The sequence below is a fragment of the Triticum aestivum genome, chromosome 5B (assembly GCF_018294505.1).
Source record: "Triticum aestivum cultivar Chinese Spring chromosome 5B, IWGSC CS RefSeq v2.1, whole genome shotgun sequence".
In the NCBI taxonomy this organism is placed as follows: Eukaryota; Viridiplantae; Streptophyta; class Magnoliopsida; order Poales; family Poaceae; genus Triticum; species Triticum aestivum.
The window spans coordinates 172459329-172483504 of record NC_057807.1 but is presented as its reverse complement, the minus strand read 5'-3'; the positions used below and the strand labels follow the sequence as shown (position 1 = coordinate 172483504).

The 24176-nt window shown below is 41.0% G+C and overlaps 4 protein-coding genes across 27 annotated transcripts; 2 read left to right on the top strand and 2 right to left on the bottom strand.

Annotated features, from left to right (window-relative positions):
* Nucleotides 1-572: 572 nt before the first annotated feature.
* Nucleotides 573-4504, top strand: LOC123110940 (uncharacterized). 2 transcript variants are annotated; one of them, XR_006453850.1, is made up of 5 exons: nucleotides 573-800; nucleotides 2719-2853; nucleotides 2948-3195; nucleotides 3580-4235; nucleotides 4330-4504. XR_006453850.1 is itself a non-coding variant. In XM_044531589.1 (4 exons), the coding sequence occupies exons 2-4, from the start codon at nucleotides 2725-2727 to the stop codon at nucleotides 3928-3930; spliced, it is 687 nt and encodes a 228-aa protein (XP_044387524.1). In that variant the 5' UTR covers nucleotides 574-800; nucleotides 2719-2724; the 3' UTR covers nucleotides 3931-3975. The 2 variants fall into 2 exon arrangements, 1 of the variants encoding a protein (XP_044387524.1); XM_044531589.1 differs by lacking the exon at nucleotides 4330-4504 and having other exon boundaries at nucleotides 574-800; nucleotides 2948-3154; nucleotides 3580-3975.
* Nucleotides 4505-6112: 1608 nt separating this feature from the next.
* Nucleotides 6113-15174, top strand: LOC123110941 (sentrin-specific protease 5). 18 transcript variants are annotated; one of them, XR_006453857.1, is made up of 16 exons: nucleotides 6113-6135; nucleotides 6234-6311; nucleotides 6710-6975; nucleotides 7197-7365; nucleotides 7486-7573; nucleotides 7689-7820; nucleotides 7908-8020; nucleotides 8113-8290; nucleotides 8387-8753; nucleotides 8846-8918; nucleotides 9664-9767; nucleotides 12004-12065; nucleotides 12528-12580; nucleotides 12775-12912; nucleotides 14559-14688; nucleotides 14843-15174. XR_006453857.1 is itself a non-coding variant. In XM_044531599.1 (9 exons), the coding sequence occupies exons 5-9, from the start codon at nucleotides 7526-7528 to the stop codon at nucleotides 8396-8398; spliced, it is 483 nt and encodes a 160-aa protein (XP_044387534.1). In that variant the 5' UTR covers nucleotides 6228-6311; nucleotides 6432-6581; nucleotides 6710-6860; nucleotides 7197-7365; nucleotides 7523-7525; the 3' UTR covers nucleotides 8399-8637. The 18 variants fall into 18 exon arrangements, 11 of the variants coding, with proteins under 11 accessions (XP_044387534.1, XP_044387533.1, XP_044387536.1 ...); XR_006453855.1 differs by lacking the exon at nucleotides 6113-6135 and adding an exon at nucleotides 6432-6581 and having other exon boundaries at nucleotides 6228-6311; nucleotides 8387-8744; nucleotides 14843-15170; XR_006453856.1 differs by lacking the exon at nucleotides 6113-6135 and adding an exon at nucleotides 6432-6581 and having other exon boundaries at nucleotides 6228-6311; nucleotides 12791-12893; nucleotides 14843-15170.
* On the bottom strand, nucleotides 9846-11939 carry LOC123110937 (protein FAR1-RELATED SEQUENCE 5). Its single transcript, XM_044531582.1, has 2 exons — nucleotides 10286-11939; nucleotides 9846-10210 (listed from the first exon to the last, which is right to left on the bottom strand). The coding sequence occupies exon 1, from the start codon at nucleotides 11937-11939 to the stop codon at nucleotides 10803-10805; it is 1137 nt and encodes a 378-aa protein (XP_044387517.1). The 3' UTR covers nucleotides 9846-10210; nucleotides 10286-10802.
* On the bottom strand, nucleotides 9846-14790 carry LOC123110938 (uncharacterized). 6 transcript variants are annotated; one of them, XM_044531583.1, is made up of 6 exons: nucleotides 14633-14790; nucleotides 13329-13400; nucleotides 13161-13208; nucleotides 12971-13069; nucleotides 12782-12898; nucleotides 9846-12680 (listed from the first exon to the last, which is right to left on the bottom strand). In XM_044531583.1, exons 1-6 carry the CDS (start codon nucleotides 14759-14761, stop codon nucleotides 12024-12026), a joined length of 1122 nt encoding a protein of 373 aa, XP_044387518.1. In that variant the 5' UTR covers nucleotides 14762-14790; the 3' UTR covers nucleotides 9846-12023. The 6 variants fall into 6 exon arrangements, with proteins under 6 accessions (XP_044387518.1, XP_044387519.1, XP_044387520.1 ...); XM_044531584.1 differs by having other exon boundaries at nucleotides 12782-12886; XM_044531585.1 differs by having other exon boundaries at nucleotides 12782-12886; nucleotides 13007-13069.
* Nucleotides 15175-24176: the final 9002 nt, after the last annotated feature.

Here is a 24176-nt window from a genome sequence, read left to right as displayed (position 1 = left end):
CGTGGATTGGTATTTGTAATGAAATGATACAAAGATTTTGAAAACTGTTGCACGCGACCTATAGGTGGCTGAGTGCCATTGTAAGAAATGATTGGATCATCAGTATATGGACGCTGAGAATACATACACAATAATATTATGTCCGAGAAATTATCACATGTCTTACTTTGTCTTGTGAATTTATTTTGTAGCGCAGTTACCTAATGACGTGCCATAATAACTGCCATTGCTTGGTTAGTACTTTTTGTGACTTCAAACTGCATAATAGTTATGATCATTGATGGCGATTTCATAGTGAGCACATATTAATTCCAAGGTTGCTTGAGAAACATTATCCTAAGGTGCATCTAGTGTTTCAGCTAGTTGGACGTTGAACGTAATCTGCCTGCTTTCAATTCTCCTGGCATATATACAAACTTGTATTTATAGAACGGATTTGCTAATTTACACTCGACTGTTTCCCAATTCGTTGTCGTTCAATTTTTTGTCTGTTTGATCTCGCGTTTAGATTCGCGCTCGGTCCTGCTGTTTTGTGCTGGTTTTCGGGTCGGTTTTTTTATCAGGCACGATATTCTCCATCTGCCCGTTTTCCTCGACCCGGCCGAGCCGCTGCGCACGGTAGGTTTTTGTCCTTTTGAATTTGGAGCGGGATGTCGTTCCCCTTTCTCATTTGGATAAGGCGGAGGGAGAGAGAGATCGAGCGGCGGAGGAGGGCAAGGCGATTCCTCCTGTTCATGGCGATTTGGAGCTCATTCGCCGCAGGATTCTGACTTCATCCTCTTCCTCTCTCCGCTAATCTGGTTGGTCGCCCTTGTCTCTCGCTCTTTTCCCCCTGCTCATGGTGATTTCCTCCTGTTCTCGGCCGTGTAGTTCCAGATCTAGGTTGTTTTTGGTTTCGTGGATCCGCGCTTTGTGGTTTTGTTGGTCCGCGAGATGTGCATTTCGGTGTCGTGGTGTTCTAGTACGCCATGGTTGTGCGCGTGAGTTTTTTGGTAGGAGTCTGCAGTGTGCCATGAATAGTCTCCATGCAGTGGTCTTCTGTTTTTGTTGTGGATGCAGCCCAAATACCGCGCCCCTCGCCAGTTTGGTTGTCGTCGTTGTTGTGTAGATTAGGTCTCGTACAGTTCCCTTGTGCTCTGGTGTTAAACCTAGGTCTCGTTGGCGCTGTTAGGTGTATTTTCTAGTTTTGTAGCTTAGCATACCCCCGCCGCCCCCAATGACAGTACTCAACCCCATGAATTTCACTGTAATCCCCCCAGCATTTTCCCTTGCTCTGTATTGTCTGTCTGATTCACATTTGTATTACCCCCTGTTCTACACTGTAATTTTTCTTCTTCTGAATTTGTATTTCGATGTATCCCTGATTTAGACTGTATTCCCCTAGTTTCCGTGTTGGTCTTTTATGCCTGATGAATTCTGTAATGTATCTCTGAAGTTCACTGTTCGTAGTATGTTTGACTTACCTTTGTATGGTTGATTTATTGTATTTGTGGCAGAGCTTACACTGTATTTCATCCTAGTTTTGCACTATAATTCCCTAGAGTTTTCTAATGTAATTAGCATGGTTGAGTAATTCACTTGCAATGTAAATCACCGGAGTTTTTCAGTTTATTTCCCTAGAGTTTTATACTATAATTAGCATGGTTTGAGGACTGTAATTGTGGTAGGGCTTACACTGTAAATCGCCAGAGTTTTACAGTGTATTTCCCTGTAGTTTTACACTGTAACCATAGGGCTTGCTCTAGAGTTTAACAGTGTATTTCCATATAGTTTTACACTGTAATTTGTATGCTTACAATGTAATTCCCTAGAGTTTTTCACTGTAATTTGTATGGTTTGAGGACTGTAATTTTTGTATGACTTACAATGTAACTCATCAGAATTTTACACTGTATTTTCCCTAGAGTACTACACTTTAATTTTTGTGCTTGAGGACTGTAACTTCAGTATGACTTACAATGTAATTCATCAGACTTTTACAATGCATTTCCCTAGAGTATTACACTGTAAATCCACCCAGTGTAATTACAGTGTAATTGTCCGTTTCTTACAGTGTAATAAACCTTTCGCGGAGCTATTGAATGATTTGATTGATTGATTTGGCCTTCCTATCAACTATCATGCCCAATAATTACAGTGTATTTTCATTCCAGCATTACAATGTAATTTTGCCTAGTGTGCTTGTCGTTGTTGATGTGAAGGTAGGCGTAGTAGGTATTAGGTTTCAGTGGTTGATCCCTTAGCTTTTTGTCTCTGAAGATTGAGTTTTGGTTTGTAGCCCCTGTAGCCTCTGGATTTTGGTCATGTTGTAACGTTTTTGTCTAATGATGTTGTCTCATTATGTTGCTCATGTCAAGCTTATCTGTAGGTCGTGGAATCGCCTCCTGATTTTTGTTGTTGCGAGCTCTAGGTGTTTAATCCCCCTTTTGTACCATGAATGTTGGTTAAGGATCTTCAGTGTTATTTTTACATTGCAATTCATGTTAGTCTTACAGTGTATTTTTGTCCTAGTGTTACAATGTAATTTCTCTCAGTTTTCACAGTGTAATTGTGCTAGTTTAAAGTGTAAATCCACTCAGTATAATTACAGTGTAATTTTCCAATACTTACAGTGTAATAAACCTATTTTTTTTCTAGTGTGTTTTTTGAGTTTTAATTGGATGCATTTCACTGTTACTTAACTTTTCTTTTCCTTTTTGTGATCCTTCCTTTTTCTAGGTTTAAATGGGTAAGCTGCGGAAAGCTTCTCATCGGGATGTTCCTTTAGTATCATCTTTAGAGAGTGGAGATTCTGGGGGTGAACCATTTGTGCCTAATGATTTTGCAGAAGATGGTTGTTACCCTGTGTCTATGGTAATTATTTATTTTGTGCTTCTTTTATTTTTAGTTTTATTGCCACTTATTTATTTTTGGGTTGTCTTATTTTCTTTATTGGTTGTTTCTGCAGAAATTATCTGATGACGAAGGAGGGCTTGACAAAGCTCTTCTGAAGTTCTATCTTAATCAATATGTTTTATTTTATCTAGGACTTTTCATTCTTGTTTCATTTTTGACATTTTTTCTTTTCTCTTGTTCGATAGTTGTGTTTTCCTTATTTTTTCAGAAAGTAAAATGCTTGAAGAGGAAATTATCATCTGCTTCAAGGAGGAATGTGGTTAGTTCCTATTTACTCTGATTTCAGTAGTTTTTTACTCGGTAAATATCGTGTGCTTATTTGATGTTTTTTTGTGTTCTCACACTGTAGTTCATGCACTTACCCCTCAAATTTTGTATGTGTGTTTTCACTGCATTTTTGTAAATTTTATTGTGATTACTTTTTCAAGTCCAATTCTTAGTAACTGTACTTTTTAATGTATTGCAATGTATTTTTGTACTAAGTAATAGTAATCTGAAGCAATTATTTGAGTGGTTGATATGTGCTTTCACTTATGTTTTTTTTGTGATTTTCTAGTGTAAGTCCAATTCTTTAGTAACTGTATTTTTCTATGTATTGCAATGTGTTTTTTGTACTAAGTAATAATAATCTGAAGTAATTTTTTCAGTGGTTGATATGGTGTTTCACTTTTGTTGTTTTTGTAGAGGCAGAAACGCTCTAGTGATTACCCTTCCTGTGCTACTTTCACTAGATATTATGGGAAGTTCTTCTCTGGTCTTGTTGATGGACTGTGTTCTAGGTATCATGGTGTTGTCCAGAGATATGGCATGGGATGTCTTTTAGAGTTTGTTAGGACCGAGGTTCCCCTCGGGTTGATGAAGTGGCTCGCCAGTAGGTTTGATGTCCCTTCATCTGAATTCCAGCTCAAAAGGAAATTTATCCCAATGACCAAGTATGATATTCATGACATCCTCGACCTTCCAGTAGATGGTGAGCCACTTGTGTGTGATCCTAAATCCGGCCGTGATTTTATCCTCTCTCTCACTTTGACTTGACCAGTATTCCTCCCGTGTCCTTCTTTGCAAACAAGCTAAAGTCAACAGAAGTCGAGTTGCCTGATGAAGATGTCTTTATTTGTTTCATGATTGTTGCTTTTTCATCATTCCTTTGTCCCAACTCTAGCCTCGGTCCTAGCCCAAAGTACCTACATATCTTCAGGGATTGTCCTTTCGTGCGTAACTATGATCTGTCGAGATTTGTTTATGAGTGGCTGTTGAGTTGCATAAAAAAGTTCAAGGATTCCACTAAAGTTGCTTCCAAAAGATCAGTGACATTTGGCGGTTGTCACTATGCTTTTGCTGTAAGTCTTGTTATTTTTCTTCTTTTTTCCTTTTGTAAGTTTGATTTGACATGTTATAGTCATTTTAATCTTTTCTTTTGTTCTTATTTTATAGGTTTGTTACCTTGACCAACTTAATTTTGGTCTTCACTCTGTCCCTGATGTCAAGCCTCAGATCCTAGTATGAAAAGGTAACAAAGTTAAGCAATTTTCAGAGCTTGATAGAAACAATAGCCGCTCTTTTGGTAAGAGGCCTCTAAAGCAGTTGTGTCCTTCATTTCATTTGCAGGTTGGTTTTTTTTCCTGATTTGTTTGTATATTTTTTCTTTGGATTTACTTTCACTTTTTGTGGTTGTCGATGTTACTCTGTATGTTCTAATGCCAACTTTATTTATTTTTTTGTCGTTGTAGCAGTCTATCGAGAAATCTTCAGCAAGCAAGGATGGTGATGTTCCCCTTTGCAACACCAAGCTTTTTGAAATGAATGCGCAGAAATCATTTGGTGCTCGTTTTGGATTAGAGGTTAGCCTATTTATGAGTTTGATATTTATGCTCTTTTTGCCTTTTCTTTTTGCTTGTTTAATCTTGTGGGTTTACTGAATTTTTTTCTTTTTCAGGCTGCTCAGGTAGTGATAGACCTTGTTCAAGCTAGGAACAAAGACAAGCCTAAGATATGTTTAGAATCTCTTGTAATTGATGTCTTGGACTGCATAGCAAACTCAGCTTTGAATGCGAAACCTATTGCTACACCAAAAGTTTCTTCAAGCGATGTTCAATCTCTAAACAACTTCTCTTTTGGTTAGTTCCTTCCTGATGTTCTCTTTATGTTGTCTCTATTTCTGAGTTATGTAATTTTTTATTGTATGATTGTTAGTTTTTTGCTCATGTTAGTGTTGTTTCTTTCTCTTTTTGAAGGCAATAAGTTTATTTCTATTCACTCTTTCATCCTTGAAAGAAACATTGAAACTATTGTCGAAAAGCCATCTCCTCAAGTCCAGCACCCAATCCCCAATTTGAATGAAGCTTCTACTTTTGTTGCTGGTGTTATTTCGGATGGGGATTTTCTCAATCCAGTAGTATTATCTAGTTCATCTCCAGTTCCTAAGGTGTGTGTTGAGGTATTGTCTAGTAAAAATAGTTATCTTTTTAATTGTTTGATGCATTTAGACTAATCTCTTGTTTTTTCCATATATTTTTTGATAGAGTGTGGTGAATGAAGCTAATGCGGAAGGTGCAATTCCAATGGATCCTCTATCTTGTGGAAAAAGTGCTTCTGATGCTATAGGTTTGATCTTTTACTTCTTTTTATTTTGTATTTTTTGTGTTCTCCTATGGGTTCTTCTTTTAGATTTTTTTTCTTTGTCGTTCATGTGTGCTTGTATTTTTTTTCCTTTTGTAGGTATATCCCCTTCAACAATGCAGTGTCCAATTCCTGCTATTGGTTCTTCGCTGATGCATTCAGGTCATTGTGTGTTTAATTATTTCAAGGGTGTAGTTTTCATTTTATTTTTCTTTGTAGTTGACCCTCTTTGTGTTTTTTGTGTAGCTGGTCCTGATAAAAAGTGCGAGCCCAAGGTTGTTGTTACTGATTTTCAAAAACCAAGTTTTGCTGAATTCAGTCGCTCTCTTGGTGTTCAATCACACCCTAAAGTTTTCATTCAACAGCACAAAGTTAAAGAGGGTGACTCTTCTTTTGGAGGACTATCGCCTCTGGTTCCTATTCGTTTGTCGCAGCGGTTCCACAATGTGGTTAGCTTCTACCTCTTTGTTTGTCCTTTTATGCTTTTTGTTCATTCGAATTTCCCTGTATTTCAGTACTGATTTTGTATGTTTTATTGTTTTATATTAGGTAGATGATGTTGAGTGCTCTTAGTATGATGTTGAAAGATTCTTGAATTCGCTTGATCCACCAAATGTTGAGGTAATTATTTCTGAATTTTAAATCTTCTCTTCTCGTTTAGTAGTTGGTTTTTGTTTTTTACTTCTGATTGTTTGTTTGTTCCTTTTTTCTGTTTCCAGGATTGCATTGAAATGGTGACCTTGCCTCCTTCTGAAGTTTCAAAGTCAAATTTCTCCTCAAGCCACCTTAATGATCAGGTATGGTGATTTTTCTTTATGATTTTTGTCTATTGATTCTTTTGTTTTTATTAGTTTATTTATAACGCCATGTTAATCTATTGCTTTTTCTTGCATGTTTTATCAATGTATGTTAAGAAGCCAGTAGACGACGTTCAAATTGTGGGGACTTCCAGTTTTGTTGATAGATGCAAAGACCTTTCAAGGTCTAATGATGTTGCTTACAACAAGCTTAACAACTTCAACTTGACAGAATCTCAATCAACTAGTCATTTCCCTAAGAATCAAAAAGTAATGACAATTTTTCTTCCTTTCTCCCCTCATGTTCATCTTTTTTATAATGTAGTCATCCTTTTTCCAATTGTTTACCTAATGTCCATCCCTTTTTATTTTCCTTTTGCTCCATTTTATGTTTTCAGGCTATTGCTAGTTCAGAAGTAGAGATCTTGTCTTCCGGGAATGCCTCTAGAGATCTTTCTCCTGCTCAAGTTCCTAAAGCTCATGGCTCATCTTTTGTTGTTCCTAGTGGTTCATCTGGTGCTCATCTACCTCGCAGGATGGTTTTACCAGGTAGATATAACTCGGATTCTTATGTTGCTCAGGGTAACAAGTTTCCTGTTTCTGCTAAAGAAAGGCGTCACCTCCTAGCAATGGTTCAAATTGGAGACCATGAAAGTTGGTGCAAGTACGCTTTTCTGGCCTTGTGTTTTTTCCTTTTTTTTGAAATGCCTATCCAATGCTGATGTTTGACCTTCTTTTTAGACTGGTAGGGTTTGTAGTTGTCATTTTAGTAGCTTCCAAAATTTACTAGTTTTTCCAATGTGTTTTACTTGTTATTTTGATTTTATTTTTATCCACAGGTTGACTTTATTTTTTGATTGGGTTTTATTATATTTTTTTCGCTAGGTATGAAGCAATTCGATATGACTGATCCTACTGTAGTTACCGTAATCTTGCAACTTTGAAGTCAAGAGAACATGTGGATAATTTCTTGATTTTGTGCGTTTGTCGTTATCTGTTCAAACAAGCCCACCCATCGGTATCAAGGAAACATTTCTTCTTCTCTTATATTGGGGTATGTTGTATTATGTCATTCTTTTCTTATTTTGTGGCATTTTTTATATAAGCATTTGAAGTCTGGTTATTTTCTTTTTTGATTTTCTGATATGTAGTTATATTTTTTTTCTCTTTTCAGGAAACCATTCTAAGAGGTACTGATGTTGATATTGTAGGCAATGCATTTACTGGCGCTAAGTGCTTTCCCAATGTGGAGAAGTAATCTGGTTAGTTGTTTTATGCTTCCTTTTTTTAGTGCGGGTGTCTCATTATTCTAGTTTGTCTTTTTAGTTATTTTTATTTCACTGTTGATGTATAATTTGGTCTGTCTTTGGTCTGTAGTTATTCTTTCCTATTGGACAGGAGAAACACTGGTTTACCTTGGTTGTTTGCTTGAAGGAGAGGGCATTCGCATTTCTTGATTCTTTGTACGGGGCAAAGGATCATTTTCATCTGGGAATTCATGATAAATTGGTAATCAAAACTATTTTTCCTTTAGTGATTCATCCCCTTTATTTACCAATGTTCTTGCCCTTATGTTTATTTCATCTTTTCATATAGATTGAAAATTTCATAACAATCTGGGATCAGTTTGTGACTCCTATCCTACGTACTCGTATCGACTTTGAGAATTTTGACATTGTCTACCCTACTGTTCCACAGCAAAATAACTGGTATTTATATCTCCTTTTCCTTTTTGGGTGTGCCTTTTGTCCAATTTTCTTCCTGGGTTTCTTATCGGTTTGGTTTAATTTTTCCTTTTAAGGGAGGATTGTGGTGTTTTCACTATCATGTATCTGAAGCACCGGACTCCTAGGACCCCAATTGGCAATATGTTTGGCGCAGCCGATGTTGATAACATAAGAATCAGATTGGCAAACGAGTTGTATTTCAGTGGATTCAACAGTGTCGACAAGACATTTGTTACCCACTTCTTCGATGATGTGAGTTCTCTTTGTATGCTTTCTTTTGATTTTTGGTTTGATGTGTTTTATTCTTATTGAAGAAGATTCAAGTCCGTTGTCTTTTCTTTTGTACAGGTCAAGGCTTAGGTTTTCCTGGAAGATGCATTTTTGTGACATTGAAGGCTTTGCTTAAAACTAGGCTTTCCAAGAAATTATAGATAGTAGTACTGCTGGCAATGTTTTTTGTCGGTAGTGTGATTAAATCCGATAAATTTGTACGCTTTGGTCTAGTTGTCATGTCTGTGTGTTGGATGGTTGTTCTATTTTTAATGTCGTGAATCAGTGACTCTTTTTAACAGAGAAGTATGAGAAGAATGGTTTCTTTATCTCATTTGTTTTACTTGTTGCTTTTGTTCCTTTGTGATTGTTTGATTTATTTTTATTTACTGTATTGTTAAGCATGCTTGCTTCAACGGCAGTTAGACGTTCTTGGGTAATCAAGGTTCATTTCCCCCCAACATATTCTTTTGCTTGTTTTTCCCTTTAGGTGTTTAGTATATTCTGAACATTTTTGTCCCTTTGTTGTTGTTGCAGGGTTGGTTTAATTCTTTCTTAAGTCCCCCAATAATTAAACTCAAATTGTCAAACTTACAAGTACAATATCCAGGTAAAAGAATGCTTGTTGGGCCTTTCATTTTTCCTTTGTGTTTAATTTTGGGTGTGCCTTTTCATCATACTGGCTAGTATTTTTTTGATTTGCAGTATAATTTCCATGCTTAGTTACTGTATTTTTTTAGTAATATTATAGTGTAATTTACCACATATTTACTCTGTGTATTCCCATGAATTTCATGTAGGTTTTCCATTTCTTAGGCTTCTTTCCCACACTGTAATATTATACATTTCTTAGTTCAGAGGCATTGCACTGTAAATCTCTGGGTTTTTACAGTGTAAGTTCTGGGTTTTTACAGTGTAAGTTCATGCGTTTTTACAGTGTAAATCGTGGGAAGTTACAGTGCCTTTGTCACTGTATTTTCAATGTAAATACCTACTGTAAATCTTGGGTTTTATGGTGTATAAGTTATGGGTTTTTACACTGTAAATCCTGGGAAGTTACAATGTAAAATGCCCAAGAATTTTAATGCAAATTCAATTGGCTTTTGCACTTGATTTAGACTATATTTTCAATGTATGTAAAGCCCACTATAAGGTCAAGTGATTTTACAGTGCAATTCTAGGGTACTAATGTATATGATTTGGTATTCACACTATAATTACCCCAGATTTTACAGTGGAACTACCTTGGAATTCCAGTGTAATTTCATTGTTCATGTCACTGTAATTACTGTACGAAGCATGCAAAGATTATGTAATTTCTCAGATTTACAGTTTGATGTTGATATGTCTTGTAGATGAAGAAACTCCATCCTCATTTGTTCTTGTGGCTCATCTTGTTGATTTTGCTCTGTTGTCCCCCAATTATTCACGGATGTTCTTCCTCCTTGCTCCTCGTCAGGTACATTCCCCTCTCCCATGTGTTTCTGGAATGTATTGTATGCTACTTTCCATTTTTGTTGAAATGTATGTATTGTAGTTTAATTCACTCAAAACAGATTGAAATTAGGTAGCAATCCTCTCAATCATAGTACAACAATGAATTAGAAATTAGGTAGCAACACTGCTATCCATCATAGTACAAAAACGAATTCGAAATTAAGTAGCAACACTATTATCCATCATAGTAGATTCTTTGTTCACTAGTAGTTTTTTCTATCACTTTTTCTTCTCCTAGTCATCTTTTTCTTTCCTGCCTTGTCATTTTGTCTTTCTCATTCCTCATGTTCTGGTCAATTGTTTACTTCACTTCTTCCGAAGGGTTCTGCTATAGGGTTGTGTTGTGCCGTTGTGTTGCCCTTCTTCTTGTCATTGTCCCTCTGGTTGCTTCTTTTGTTATCTCCACTTGTATCCAGTGAGTGGTATTAAATTCTATACTTTCCATCAAGTAGAGTTCATTTAAATACATTTTTTACTTACATTTCTTGACACTCCTCGGGTTCGACTGCTTCGGTTGTTTCCCTTTAGGCTTGTTGTACTCCTTGTCAAGGTTCGTGCAATTATTTAGTGTGTGTCTCTCAGATCCACAGTGTGAGCATTTGTAGAACTTGTTTTGCTTTATTGCTTCACCAATAGTTAGCATCCTTGGTCTCCCTTTTGTTTTGGCTACATCTGGGTCTTGAATTGTGAATGATGATGTTGTTCTTTCTCCCTCTCCTGCTGTTGGTATGAATGTAACTGTTCTTGTTGTTGCACTCTGCCCCTCACCAATTGTTTCTTCTTCGTCATCCATTTCCTGTAACCTTTTCTCTATCCTGTCTAATTCTCCTAGGAGATACTCATACTTCCTCTTCTTCTTTGAAGCTATTGATGCCACATGCACCAATTTCCTTGCTAACACATTGTACCTTAGTGTGGAGTTCTCAACTGTAACAGTTGGTGTCTTTGTAATATCAAGCTTGTAGTCACTCTTCCTCCATCTGTCAATGATGTATTTTTATGGTATCTTCTCGATGTTGAGATGGATCATCACTCGAAGTATGTGTGAGCACAGCAGACCATCTTTTTGGAGCGCGCAACAGATGCAAGAGTATTCTTCTTCTTTTAGTCCCACTTGCACTAGGTATAACCTTTTCCGGAGTTCTTTCATAGGGTCGTTTTCAGCTTGTGTCACAATGTAGTATTTGTCCTTTTCTTGCTCAAAGACATGCATCCTTGTTGTGTCTGCCATTTTAAACTGGAATTTCCTAAATATTCCAATGTTGTGTAGCTCATGTGCTTGCCTTTCTATGTTGTATTTTGACCAAAATGCTTTCTGTGCAACTTTCTTGTTTCTACAAACATGGTCGCATTCTTCTTCCCTGTCATGCACAACATCAAGTATCCGGTCATACTCTTTCAAAAAGCTAGTAGCACCAAATTTAGCTCCAACCCCTTTTTTGAAAAGGGAATTCGTTCCTTCACTTCTTGTTGTAGTTTGTATGAATGGGAAGAATTTGTCCTTGAAATACACTAGTATGAACTTTTTCCTGTTTTCCCACATGTCGTTGAAGTACTTGATGTGGTGAACTTGATATTTTTCTATCATTTCTTGCCACTGTGTTTCAAATTCTTCAACGGTCAAGGAGTTGTCCACAATGTCCTGGAAATCTTCGTAGAGGCCCTCATTAGCTTGGAAGCAGGGCCCGACTTTCTCCTCTACCTTCTTCTTTATGTGGAAGAGGCAGCTCCTATGTGTCGCATTAGGAAAGACTTTTTCAATTGCTGCTTGCATTGCCTTGTCCTGGTCTGTAATGATCGATGTAGGATGCTTCCCTCCCATAGCCATCAGGAATTGTTCAAACAACCACGCAAATGTTTCTTTTGTCTCATTGATGATGAATGCACAAGCAAACAAGTATGTGTTGCCATGCGGGGATATCCCCACAAAGGGTGCAAATAGTAGGTTGTACCTGTTTGTTAGGAATGTAGTGTCAAAACTGATGCAATCACCACAAATGTCATACATCATTCTTGACCTCACATCTGTCCAGAATAAGCTTCTCACTTTATTATCTCCATCAAGCTCAAACGAGTAGCAAAATCCAGGATTTTTTGCTTGCTTCTTGTTGAACATTTGCACTACTTCCATCATGTCAGAATTTGCGATATCCCTGTTTATTGTTGCTGCATAGTTAGTCACATGCTTTTTTGTGTAGGGAAGATGAGCCATTCCTCCTCACAAGTAAGCCAGGACAGCAACAATCCTTCTTGATTCCAGGTTTGTGTGCTTCAAAACCCTTATCAAGCACTTCTCTTCATCTGACATGTACTTATGAGACCTGAAGAATCTACTATTTGGTGTTAATTCATGGTTGTGTACTAGTTGTTGTCTTGTAATTTCCCATAAGCCTCCTTTCTCTGATATGACCATCACGACTTTACAATCTGTTTTAGCAATGACTATAGATTTTCTCATGGGCACTATGTAGTCCTTCTCTATTTCCTTTGTCTTGCCCCACTTGTTGTACTTCATAGTGATCCTTTTCACCTCATTGTTACTTTTTCTGCTTGTTGTTCTTGAGATTGCTACTGTAGCCACTGAAAAGCCTGCTACTTTTGAGTAGAAGTTGAAATATTCCTGTGCTTCCTTTGTTTTGAACTGCATGCCTAAATGTGGCTTGAAATTACTGCTAGTGTTCATGAGATTGCCTTCTAATGCAGCATCTTGTTCATTTTGCAGGAACCTCTCAATGTCTTCTTCATCAAGGAATTCATCCTCTGCATCTTGCCCAAGTGAGTCTTCTTGTTCTTCTCTATCTCCTTCTTCATTGCTATGGTCTGCGCTTGAGTTTGTTTTAGCTCCTGCCCCTCTTATGTCGACATCCTCAGGCTCCTGCAAGTTTAGGGTTTTGTTTTAGTTTTTTTTCCTGATATACTATTTGAACTTCATATATGTTCATCGTTTGTTGTTTCTGAAATTTTTGCAGTGTGTACCTGTTGCAGATTCAAGTTGTAGAACAGGTTTCTGTCCCATGGATTAGATTCTCCTCCACCATCTTCACTTTCTGCCACTTCATGATGCAAGTCTCCCTCCAATGTCTGCAAAGTATGCTAGTATAATGAATGTTAGTGCATTTTCTTTGGTATTTCTTGTAATTGTTATTCAGCAGTTATCTTGCTTACATTGTTGTCTATTTCTGTGTTGAAACTACCATCTACCTTGCTCTTGTAGTTCTGCTGAATAGTTTCCACAACATTCGTTGATGCGTCTCCAGAATGTACCTGCATGGTTCACCACAACTTATAATTTAGAATTTTTGCTATCATTTTTTTGCAGTAGTTGTTTTTTTTGTGATTTTTTGATTTTTTTTACCTTGTATATAATGTATGAATGTAGGAGGGCAGTGAATGACAATGTATCCTGCAGCATAATACATTTTTAGTAAATTTTTCAAACATAATGAAAAAGCTCATTCAGACGTAAATGAAGGAGCACAGTGAATGAAACTGTAGGACGAAAAGTTTAGCTACTGTATTTCACATTGAGTATCAGTTCTTCCTGTGACAGTCTCAGTAGGTCATCTTTAGTCAGTGCCCTCATCATGCTCCTCTCCTGACCCATTTTAAAAAGAAAAATGTCAATGTTAGTGTAATCATGAGCAACCAAGCATTTTTTAGTGAGATGCCGGAACTTTCAATGTTCTGTCTCCCCTGTTTTTAATGTAGCTTATGCTCTCTACTTTAGTAGTTTGGTTTTATAATTTTTTCTAGCTGTTTTACACTGTTAGTTCCTAGGTTCTAGTATTTTTGTACAGTGGGATTTACAGTTTAGTAAAACTTTCTAAGTACATGCAATTTACAGTAGTATTTTCACTGGAAATTTCAAGTTATTACAGTAGTTTTAGGAGTGTACTTGTACTGGAAATCAGTAGTTACCTACAGTAGTTTTTACACTGGAAATTACAAGTTACTTACTGTAGTTTTTTACACTGGGATTTTTATTATAAAACATTGTAATTACTTTGGGAAACTATTTACAGTAGTTTTTACTGTTGGATTTACACTGTAAAAATTACAGTGGAAATTACAAGTTACCTACAGTAGTTTTCACACTGGAATTTTACACTGCAAAGCATGATTTTACAATGTAAATTATAAGTTACCTACAGTAGTTTTTCACACTGGGATTTTACACTGTAAAGCATGTAATTACACTGGAAATTACAAGGTACTTACAGTCGTTTTTTACTGTGGTTTTTACACTGTAAATCATGTTTTTACTCTGGAAATTACTAGTTAATTACATGTTACTTACACTGGGATTTTACACTGTAAAAGCATGATTTTACACTGAAAATTACAAGTTACCTACAGTAGTTTCCACACTGGGATTTTACAATGCAAAGCATGTAATTACATTGAAATTTACAAGGTACTTACAGTAGTTTTTTACTCTGGTTTTTACACTGTAAATCATGTTTTTACTCTGGAATATACAAGTTAATTACATGTTACTTACACTGGGAAATACACTGCCAATTACGAGCTACTTACACTAGATTTTTCTAGGGATTTACACTGTAAATTGTTCATTTTCCCTCTGTAATTTTTCTTGTAAGTTTTCTGAATTTCTTTTCACTGTATTTTTTCCATTCGAATCATTTCAATGCTTTTCAATGTATTTTTTCCATGATGATGTCAATGTAATTGATCACAGAGTTTATGTAATTTCCCAGTAGTTCATTAGATGTTGATCTATCTCTTTTTGTAGATGAAGAAATTTCCTCCCTGATTTGTTCATGCGAGAGGGGCAGAGAGAAGCTGGTGAGCAGTTGAGATGCTGACCTGTGGTTGGTGATGCTGATTCCCCTCTGATGATCTTCTTTCTTGCTGCTCGTCAGGTACAACATCTCCTTCGATTCTCTTGTGATTTCTGTTTGACCTCCCTTCTTCTTCTTCTCCCCCATCGCCCATGGCGCCTCCATGTTCTCCCTTCTTCCCCCCCCCCCCCCCCCCCCCCCCCCCCTCCTGATTTGCTTTTTTCTGTTTTGTTAGGTGAGATCTGTCCTGCGATTTGCGGGAGAGGTTTGGCCCTTTTCGTGGGTTGCAAGTTGGGCACATGCTGTGTTGCCCTGGAGATCGAGAGAGGGGTAGGTCCCTATTTTTTCTGGAGTGGTTTGTTGACCAGGGTTACCGGGACAAATATTTTGCCTGGCCCGTTTTTGGCGTCCTTTTAGCGCTGTCCTCTGTTTTTGTGGCAGTACAAGTGTCATATGGTCATTTGTCAGGTTTTTTGAATGTTCTTGAATTGAAAAACATTCAAGCGTCAAATAGACAGTCCCTTATAGAAACATATATATATCACCTAAAAAGAAACATGTGGATATTGGAAAACTCTAACCAGGCAGTCCGGCAACAATGACTAATAATAAATGAACATGCGTTCTTAAGTGACAGTATATGAGATGGGTGCCCAAAATTTACAAACTCATCACCAGATCACTCTGAATAAAACTGTTAATATGCGTCAGACTCTATCATTACAACCATCTAAAATATCAAAGACCAGCAGAAACTATGGTTTAGGCAGCAGTAGACCTAAAACAGCGAAGAAGGATCGGCACGGCACCACCAACCACGACGGAGTAACCAAATGTAACACTTCAACACTAATAGAGTCGCATGTCAATGCGACCATCGACGCTAAAGGACCTGTGAGCGGTCGAACAAAAGATCTCTCAAACAGGCAAAGAAAAAAATGAGAATCAATACGGTGTACTCTAGTGGCCTATGCTAATCAGCCCAAAAAGAATGTCTGAAAATATTTATATAAAGAGCCAGCTCACATGCAAAAGCATGCACGTACTCACATCGCTTCTTAAAATTGCATGCAGGTAGCCACATCGGCTTGAAAATCGTGCACAACCGCTACATGCTCTGACCAGAGATGAATCCCATATGGCCCAAAGATCGACTACATTATAAGCAACCAGTGCATGCGATCTTTCTGTATCCATCAGGCTGGAGGCATGCAAAATCGCAACCACTAGGACACCCGCATGTAAACTTTCAAACAAACAGGAAACTGCCAATCCAATCCAAATGTAGTCAAATCAGATCCATACAACGGCAAAAGGAATGTCCCAGACAAATAGCTAAAGCCACCCCGAACTACATGACCATTTAAATTTAAACTGACCTGCTTTTTTGCGGGTAAAAGAGAGAGCTTTATTCATATAAGAGCATTCCGAGGACAGTCAGCCAAGAGGCTGGTTACTAGGAAACTCGGTGTTTCATCAAGCCAACTCTCGGTCACATTCAATGTGCAAGCACGCTTTGCACAAAGATGCGCCGGGAGGTTCACTGACCTGTTTACATGCTAAATAATAAAGGAAGAAAAATTATTGCTGAGCTCTCCTATTTCTAACAGGATCGGAGCCACAATTGAGCGAGAACTGTGGCGAGAATTCCAGAGTGTCACCAACTCCAAGCAATCAGTTTCCATTATCACATGCGAGAACCCTTGAAGAGAGGCAAAACGAACTCCATCTCGCAGAGAGAAACCCTCCATAATCAAGGGGTCCGAGATCCCCAAGTACGGTTTGCACCAAGAGCCTAGAAGAGTTGTGGGGGAGCGGGCAACACCTCCTACGCCACCCCTCCCATCGGCAAGGTTAAGGGCGCCATACGTCGTGATCTTCACAAAGCCATCACCAGGTGGGCGCCACCCATACCCAGGCAAAACTAGTGTTGCCTTACATGGAAGATGAAGGAGACCAATAGCCTCCTTAGTAGCTCTGATCGTCGTTGTGGGATCTCTTCCCTCTTCACCGTGTTTGATGCAATTTCGGGAATGCCAAATGGACCACATAATAGTGGTGATCTTTACGCGATCGTCTTCAGAAAACCGACGATCACATATGATATCACGCGCCCATGAATCTGGGTGCAGACGGGAAAGCCGAATACCAAACCATGCGCATGCCTCCTCCCAGAAGCGCTCAACATGAGAACAATGTATTAGTGCATGTTTCAGATCCTCATCCATAGCTAAACAAACCTTGCAGCGACGAATTTCTGCAATATGCCGATGTTTGAGAGTGCTTTCATCTGGAAGAATCCCACGAAGAATTCTCCACCAGAATACTCTCACCTTCGGTATGACCTTTAATTTCCATAAAGTATTCCAGATATCACTACTAGGGAAAAGGCTAACAGCAGCGCGGGTTTTAGATGTATCAGTAGCGCCGGTACAGGCGCTACTAATAAGGCGCTACAGCTAACGCATAGCTGTAGCGCGTACACACCGGCGCTACTGCTACACAAGTGTAGCAGCAACGCGGTTAGAGGAAGCTCGCTACTGCTAGTAGCGCTAGCGCGCTTTGCCTGGACGCGCTACTGCTATTGAGGCGCTGCTGCTAACTTTTATACACTCGCTACTGCTAATTTAAGTAGTTTTTTTGGCATATTTGTTTTGTATTTGAACAGGCTTTGTAGAAGAATCTTTAGCACATAGAAATGTCATCATGATACACATACAAATGCCTGCGAGACCACAAATGTAATCATAGCATGTACATACAAACAGTCTCATCATAATCATCATCCAACACAAAGTGATATCTTGTCATCATCTCGAAAATAGCGATACATGCAAGTCTCGAATACTTGCAACTACAACAACGTCATCCATCTAAACAAAGGTATACGCAAGAAGTGCTATCACTATGAGTGAGAGCGGAACTATGCAGTACATGAGGTGGCGGTTACGAGTCCTCTCTCGCGCTAGCGTGAACCTCAAGTAACTAGCTTCTCCTTCTTGTCTGCTTTTGAAGCCTTTATGGCTGGCGCCCGTGAACCCATTCACTTGCGCCTGACACTCATGCCACTCGTTGCACACCCCCGAAACCTTCCCTTTGTACATGACATAGCATTTCCATCTCGCCATCAAGAAACTAGGTACCTGTTAGAGATGCATGTTCATGAAGAGGATGTACAATCATATATATGCAACAAAATATACTAGAGCAACACCGAAAAAGAAAGGGTTAGCAACTAGATGCAATATATACAGTACGCAAATTAATTAACTAGAGGTACGCAGATCATCGTACGCAAACTAACAAAGTAGCGTTACGCAAGTTCGGCAGGGACCGTGGACATCACAAAGTTTCATCGCTACAAAAAGTATACAAGTTCAACCGACACATATCATCATCATCGGCATCATAAATCACTAGAAGTTCCATCCTTCCATATCATCGAGGACGAACCCTAGCTTCTTGAACGGCGTGAGGTCTAGACGTTGCATGCCTATGCGAGTTCGGACGTCAGCTCGCGATATAGGGCCGTGGTGGAACATCCCCTTCTCATCGATGACTTCTTTCATGATGATCGTCGCAATGTCCCTTTGGATGCGAAAGAAGTCATCTCTAAGTTTATAATTCGCTTCTCCATGAGATTCTAGCCACTTGTGGATATGATCATCGTTTCTGCTGTTAATGCGAAGCTTTTGGTGATCCGTGTTGAACTGAATCATGAGATGGACGATGTAGAATCCATCCTTCTTGCTTGGTTTTGGGACATGGATGCAGGAGAAGTTAGTTTTATGCGCGAAACCCATCTTCTTGTTCCTTTGTTTCTTGATCTGCACGTGGCCACCTCTAAAGCTGAAGCCTTGGAGAGCATCATCTAGAATATTCATTATGTGGGTGTAGTCCTTTTTCTCGTAGTCTCTGGAAGGGTCAAAATACACGGCGTGGGAGACTTGCGGGTAAAGAACGATAAGGACGGCGCGCCCGTTGCTGCAGGGAAAAGACACCTCAAATTATTCCCCATATGAGAGAGAAGGAATGATTGAAATGTACGAAAGGGTTGTCCGGAACTGACTTACTTTGGATGATAAGGCACGAGGACAATTTTCCGGTCCTTATTCTGTACCATGAAGTTTTGGAGGTACTCCCTAGCAGTTTCACGCTCAAAGTCGCCGAGACTCAAGAAAGACTCGTGCATGTAGTACGGATCCGCCACACAGATTTGTGAGACTTCTTCACTCTTCATGACGGAGCTCATATGTAGCGCAAAAAGGTGGACGATAGTAAAATCAAGCCGCCTTGTTAGAAACATCTCAAAGATATGGTCAAACCGCAGGAAGAACACCTCCGCAGGCCGTGTGTCGACGTAGCACTTCCCCTCAGGCACACGAGCCGCGTATGTCGGATATCCTGGATCCTTTGAGGCTAGTAGGCTTTTCTCAGTCGACAACACATGGTCGTGCAGTCTCCTGAGATCCCCTGATAGTGCCTCCAGTGGTTTCGACGGTAGCATCGGCTCGCCCGTGAGATGGAACATGACCGCACCTTTCACGGGTACACGCTCTTCAGAATGCATCGTCTGGCTGCTATGTGCTCTGGCTTGTTTGGAGGCAGTTACCTTCCCCGATCTCTTCCTCTCCTTTTTCTTGGGCACACCTTCCAGACCCTTCCTTAACCCCTGCACCAGTGTTCCCGGGCTAAGTACTGTACGACCCTCGCGCCCGGCTAGTTGAGGCTGTGTTGAGGCGGCATCTTCAGGCGTGTCCTGTGAGGATTTCATGAAGAGAGACTTTTTGCAATCCATGGTACGAACCTGCCCGGGCATATCATCCATATCCTCATTAGCAAGCTGATAGCCCGATTCGTCATATGGTTGACTCATCATATCTATGTCACAGTCATACGCATTTGTATTGAGGTAATCCATAGGATCGACCTCCGTCTCATCATCCATTCTCTGTTCTACAGGAGAAATTACATCAGCCAGTACTATTGCACCCCCTTCATCATGTCGTCCGCCGCTCTCAGCCGGCACTACAGGAGCTGGTAATTGCGTAGGCGGGGTGGTGGTCTCCGCACATGCTTGTTGATGTGTGGTAGTTATTGGTGTGCTCTCGGCCGGCTCCAGACGAATAAGATTCGTCGGCCATAGTAGCACCCAATTCTTGCAGCTTCCAATCCGCGGCAGGGTCTTGTCGTCCGCTCCCACATGCTGTACCGGAGGAGGCAAATCCTCGTGCCCCGATTTCACACTGGTCAAGCTAACCCTGAAGTGCCCAACGGGGATCGACTCGTTGTGGAACGTGTGTTGAGAGGGGTCCATTATCATCCCCTTTCCCACGTCCACCTTCTGGCCTTTGATCAAGTAGAGTATGGTGCACGGGGTTTCTTTCGCCTGCAAACACATATATCTGTGGCGTAAAACAACCGAAAGGCAACAAAAATGGAATATTATCTCTCTCTCTCTATATATATATGTTGGTGCGACATGTAATTACCGTGAAGGCGTCGAGCTCAGCCAAAGACGAAGGCCCACCTAGCACGCTTGAGACTGAGGACGGACTGCTATGAGCGGGAGCGGCTGCGAGAGGAGACCCGGTTGCTTGAGCAAGTGATGGTGCGATGGTGTTGTTGTTCATGGAGTTGCTCGCGACGAAACTGGGCATCGGAAAATCATGTACCGTCTTGTCTGGATTTTCCTCCGCCCAGTTGATGATAACTGGAACCAAGTTAGTAGCGAAATCATTTCTGCAGGCAGTTACAGCTGCATTGACTGCCTGCTGTAGCAACTCATATTTGTCCTCGGCTGCTTTTTTCGCGTCCTCAGCTGCTTTTTTCTCGACCGCAAGCTTCACCTTTGCGTCGATGTCCGCCTGACTAAACTTCTTTTTCTGCTTCTTGGCCTCCGGGCCGTCGTTGTAAAACACCTTCCACGTGGCGCCGTCTCCAGCGCCGTGCACACGACCATATTGCGGCCGCTGGTCCAAAGGGAGTCCCTTAAGTTCGTTCAAGGCCCGGTTGAGAGGGGTGTCCCACTTGGGCCTCATCGGAGAAGTAGGGCTTTCGGCTGCAAGCCAGTGTTGCTTCTCCAGTAGTCTAATCAATTTTCTCGTGATCTTGTCCGTGTAAAAAACTTTTTCACCCCTGAGTTCTGATCATCACTGTCCATATCTTTGGCCTCCGTGTAGAACGTGTATCCGTTGATATCATATGCCTGATAGGTTACGAGATTGGGCGAGGGGCCATGTGCTAAGGCGTATATGAGCAATCCGTCCTTAGAGCCCTCCTCCGGGGGATTAGCAATAATATGCTCTTTGAACCAATGCAGGAAAGTGGAGTTGTGCTCTCTAGTAACTTCGGCGTCCGTCCTGCATACCCCCCGGCCACGATACTTCTTTGCGATAATTTCTTTGTGCAGTGCCACGAAAGGATCTACCTCGTCTAGGTGTTGTAGCACTACCAAGTTTGCTCTGTCAAAGTCGCTGCGTCGATCTGAGTATGCCACGTGCAGTTCCCTACGACCGTTGCAGTGACCATCTCCTTCGAGCCTCCCATCATGCTTGTTAACGGGCAAACCAATACTAACACCAGGCGGCTGGTCTGCGCCATATAAAAAATTCTCACAGAAAGAGATGCACTCTTGTGCCAAATAGCCCTGGATGATGCTTCCATCCAGATGGGACATGTTACGAACGAATCCTTTGATGATCCCATTCATCCTCTCAAACGGCATCATGTTGTGCAGGAATGACGGCCCCAGGTCTATTATGTCATCCACAATATGGACACACAGATGCACCATCACGTCGAAGAACGCGGGCAGGAAGTACATCTCAAGCTCATTCAGTATCACAACGATCTCTTCCTGTAGTCTTTGGAGCTGCTTCACACTGATCGACTTTCGAAAGATGACGTCGAAAAAGTTGCAGAGACCAATAAGCGTGTCACGGACGTGCTTGTCCATTATCCCTCTAAGGGCAACAGGTAGTATCTGCGTCATCATCACATGACAGTCATGAGACTTCATCCCGCTGAACCTTTTCTTGTCCGTGTCTAGATATCTGCTTATCTTGCCACAGTAACCGGAACTAACTTTGACTCCGGTAAGGCACTTAAAGAATTGATTGATCTCAGCCTGACTTAAGGTGAAGCAAGAAGGGGGCAATAATCCTCTTTCTTTATTTTATTGCCCTTCTTCTCCCGTGCCTCGGTCTCCGTCTCTGTCTCGTCTGACATTTTACGGGGCGGCATGTGCAGATCTTCCCCGATTTTCAAATCTTGCAAGTCTTTTCTTGCCTTCGGCCCGTCCTTGGTCTTATCCGGCATGTTCATCAGTGTTGCGAGCAAGCTCTCAAGAACATTCTTACATATATGCATTTGATCAAGGCAATGAGGTGTATCGAGTTTGTGCCAGTACTCCAAGTCCCAGAACACAGACCTCGTCTTCCATACCTTCAGCAGCGGCTTCGAGGCCTTTCTCATCGTCTTTCCCGGTGCGGGGCACTCCTTCCAGTTTTTCAACAGCTCATCGATTTTGGCACTGCTCCGCTTACGTGGAGGTCCTCGATGCTCAGCGTGACCATTGAATAGATCTCCATGGTTTCTCCATGGGTCGTCCTGTTCAAGCCATCTTCGATGCCCCATGTACACGATTTTCCCAGACCCGCCATCTTTCCTTGACGTTAGCTGCTCAGACGTCGTATCATCCATGCACCGCGTGCATCCGCAATATCCATGGCACACCTGGCCTGCCACATATCCGTAACCGAGATAGTCCTACACTGTCGTGATCAGTGCGGCTCTCATGTTGAAATACTCACCTTTGCTGGCATCCCATGTCTTGGCCGGTGTTTTCCATAACGTGTCTAACTCCTCTTGAAGTAGCCCCATCCATACAAACACGGGCCATGTGCTATGGTTGGTGTTCTGGTTGCCAAACAGATTCATGCCATCGGTACACGCGGCGAGCACGATGTTCCTTGCATCACATTCAAAATACCGATAGAAGTTGTTCAACGCTCTCCACTGGCTTCCATCCTTCACGTGTCTCAGCTTCGGATCATCTCCATCGTCGGGCTTCTTCCTCTCCGCGTGCCAGCGCATTAGCTTAGCTTCCTTGGGATCTACAAAATACCTCTGGAGACGGGGAGTGATCGGTAAGTACCATACAACTTTCTAGGGACATTTCTTCCCGGCCTTCTTGTATCGAGAAGCATTGCACACCGGACAGCTTGTTTTTTCCGCGTGCTTCTTCCGATAAATTATGCAATCGTTGATGCATGCATGGTATCTAACGTGTGGCAGATCAAGAGGGCACACGATCTTCTTGGCCTCATCAACACTAGTAGGACATAGATTACCCGCGGGAAGAACATCCTTTAGGTACTTGAGATGCTCATCGAGGCTAGTGTCGGTCCATTTGTTTTTAGCCTTCGTCTTCAGGAGTTGGAGCGTTAAACTCAAGCGGGTCACCTCAGGATTGCAACCATCATACAATGGAGTGATCGAGTCTACCACCAGTTGCTCCAGCTTAGCCTCCTCTCTAGAAGCAGCTCTCTCAGTACTCGTCTCCTTGCGAAGCAATGCTTGAACATGAGGGTCCCGCACAATTGAACTTAGTACCGACGAACTCTGCTGCGTGGAGTCCATGTCGTTCTCTCCGCCGCCATGTCCGGCCCCTTCTCCTCCGCCATGTCCGACCCTTCTCCGCCGCCATGTCCGGCCTCTTCCCCGCCGCCATTATCGATCATCTCTTCGTCTTGCCCCGTGTCATCATTGCCTGCCCCGTCGGCATCCTCAACATCGTCATCCTCATCTTCAATTATCCACCGAGTATAGCCATCCATGAAACCAGTCATGAGCAGGTGCGCTTCGACACGACCATCGTCATGGGGGTCGAGCCAAACTATTCCTTTGCATTTTCGACACGGACATAAAACCTCTGTCCGGTTATTTTCTTTCATGTCCTGCACCGCCGACCGCAACCACCTGTCCACCATCGTTCCACTGACCATCGTCAACTCTGCACGGTAATAATAAACAAATTGATTATAAAAATGCATGCATGCATCAAAGTCATAAAAAAAATTGGCATGACCTTCCCTATTTAGGACATATATGGATCTAGAGTTTGCCCGGAATTCGCTGAAACGGAAATAAATCGACATTTCGGCAAAACATAGGCAACTCAAAAGCACAATTTGGCGTCAACTCATGCCACACACACAATTTCCACAAACATATCACACACACATAAACATATTTCCATTTTGCAAAAGCATGAAATTTTCATCACCTCTATCTCGATCGAGATCGAGCACACGGTGGAGATGATGTTGTAGGGAGATCAAAATTAAATTGCACAAAGCTCTTCTTGACAAAGATAGATCTAGTTAGGGAGCAAATAGGTCACTTAACTAAATCCTACATCTACCTAGCTACCTAATTTGGGAGGAGACAACTTCAACTAGTGGAGGGGGAAGGAAAAAGAGAAAGGAGATGCATTAATGGAGGTGGTGTAGTTAGGTAGGAGTAATGAAGAGAGAGAAAGGTGGATAGAAGAGAGAGAGTAATGG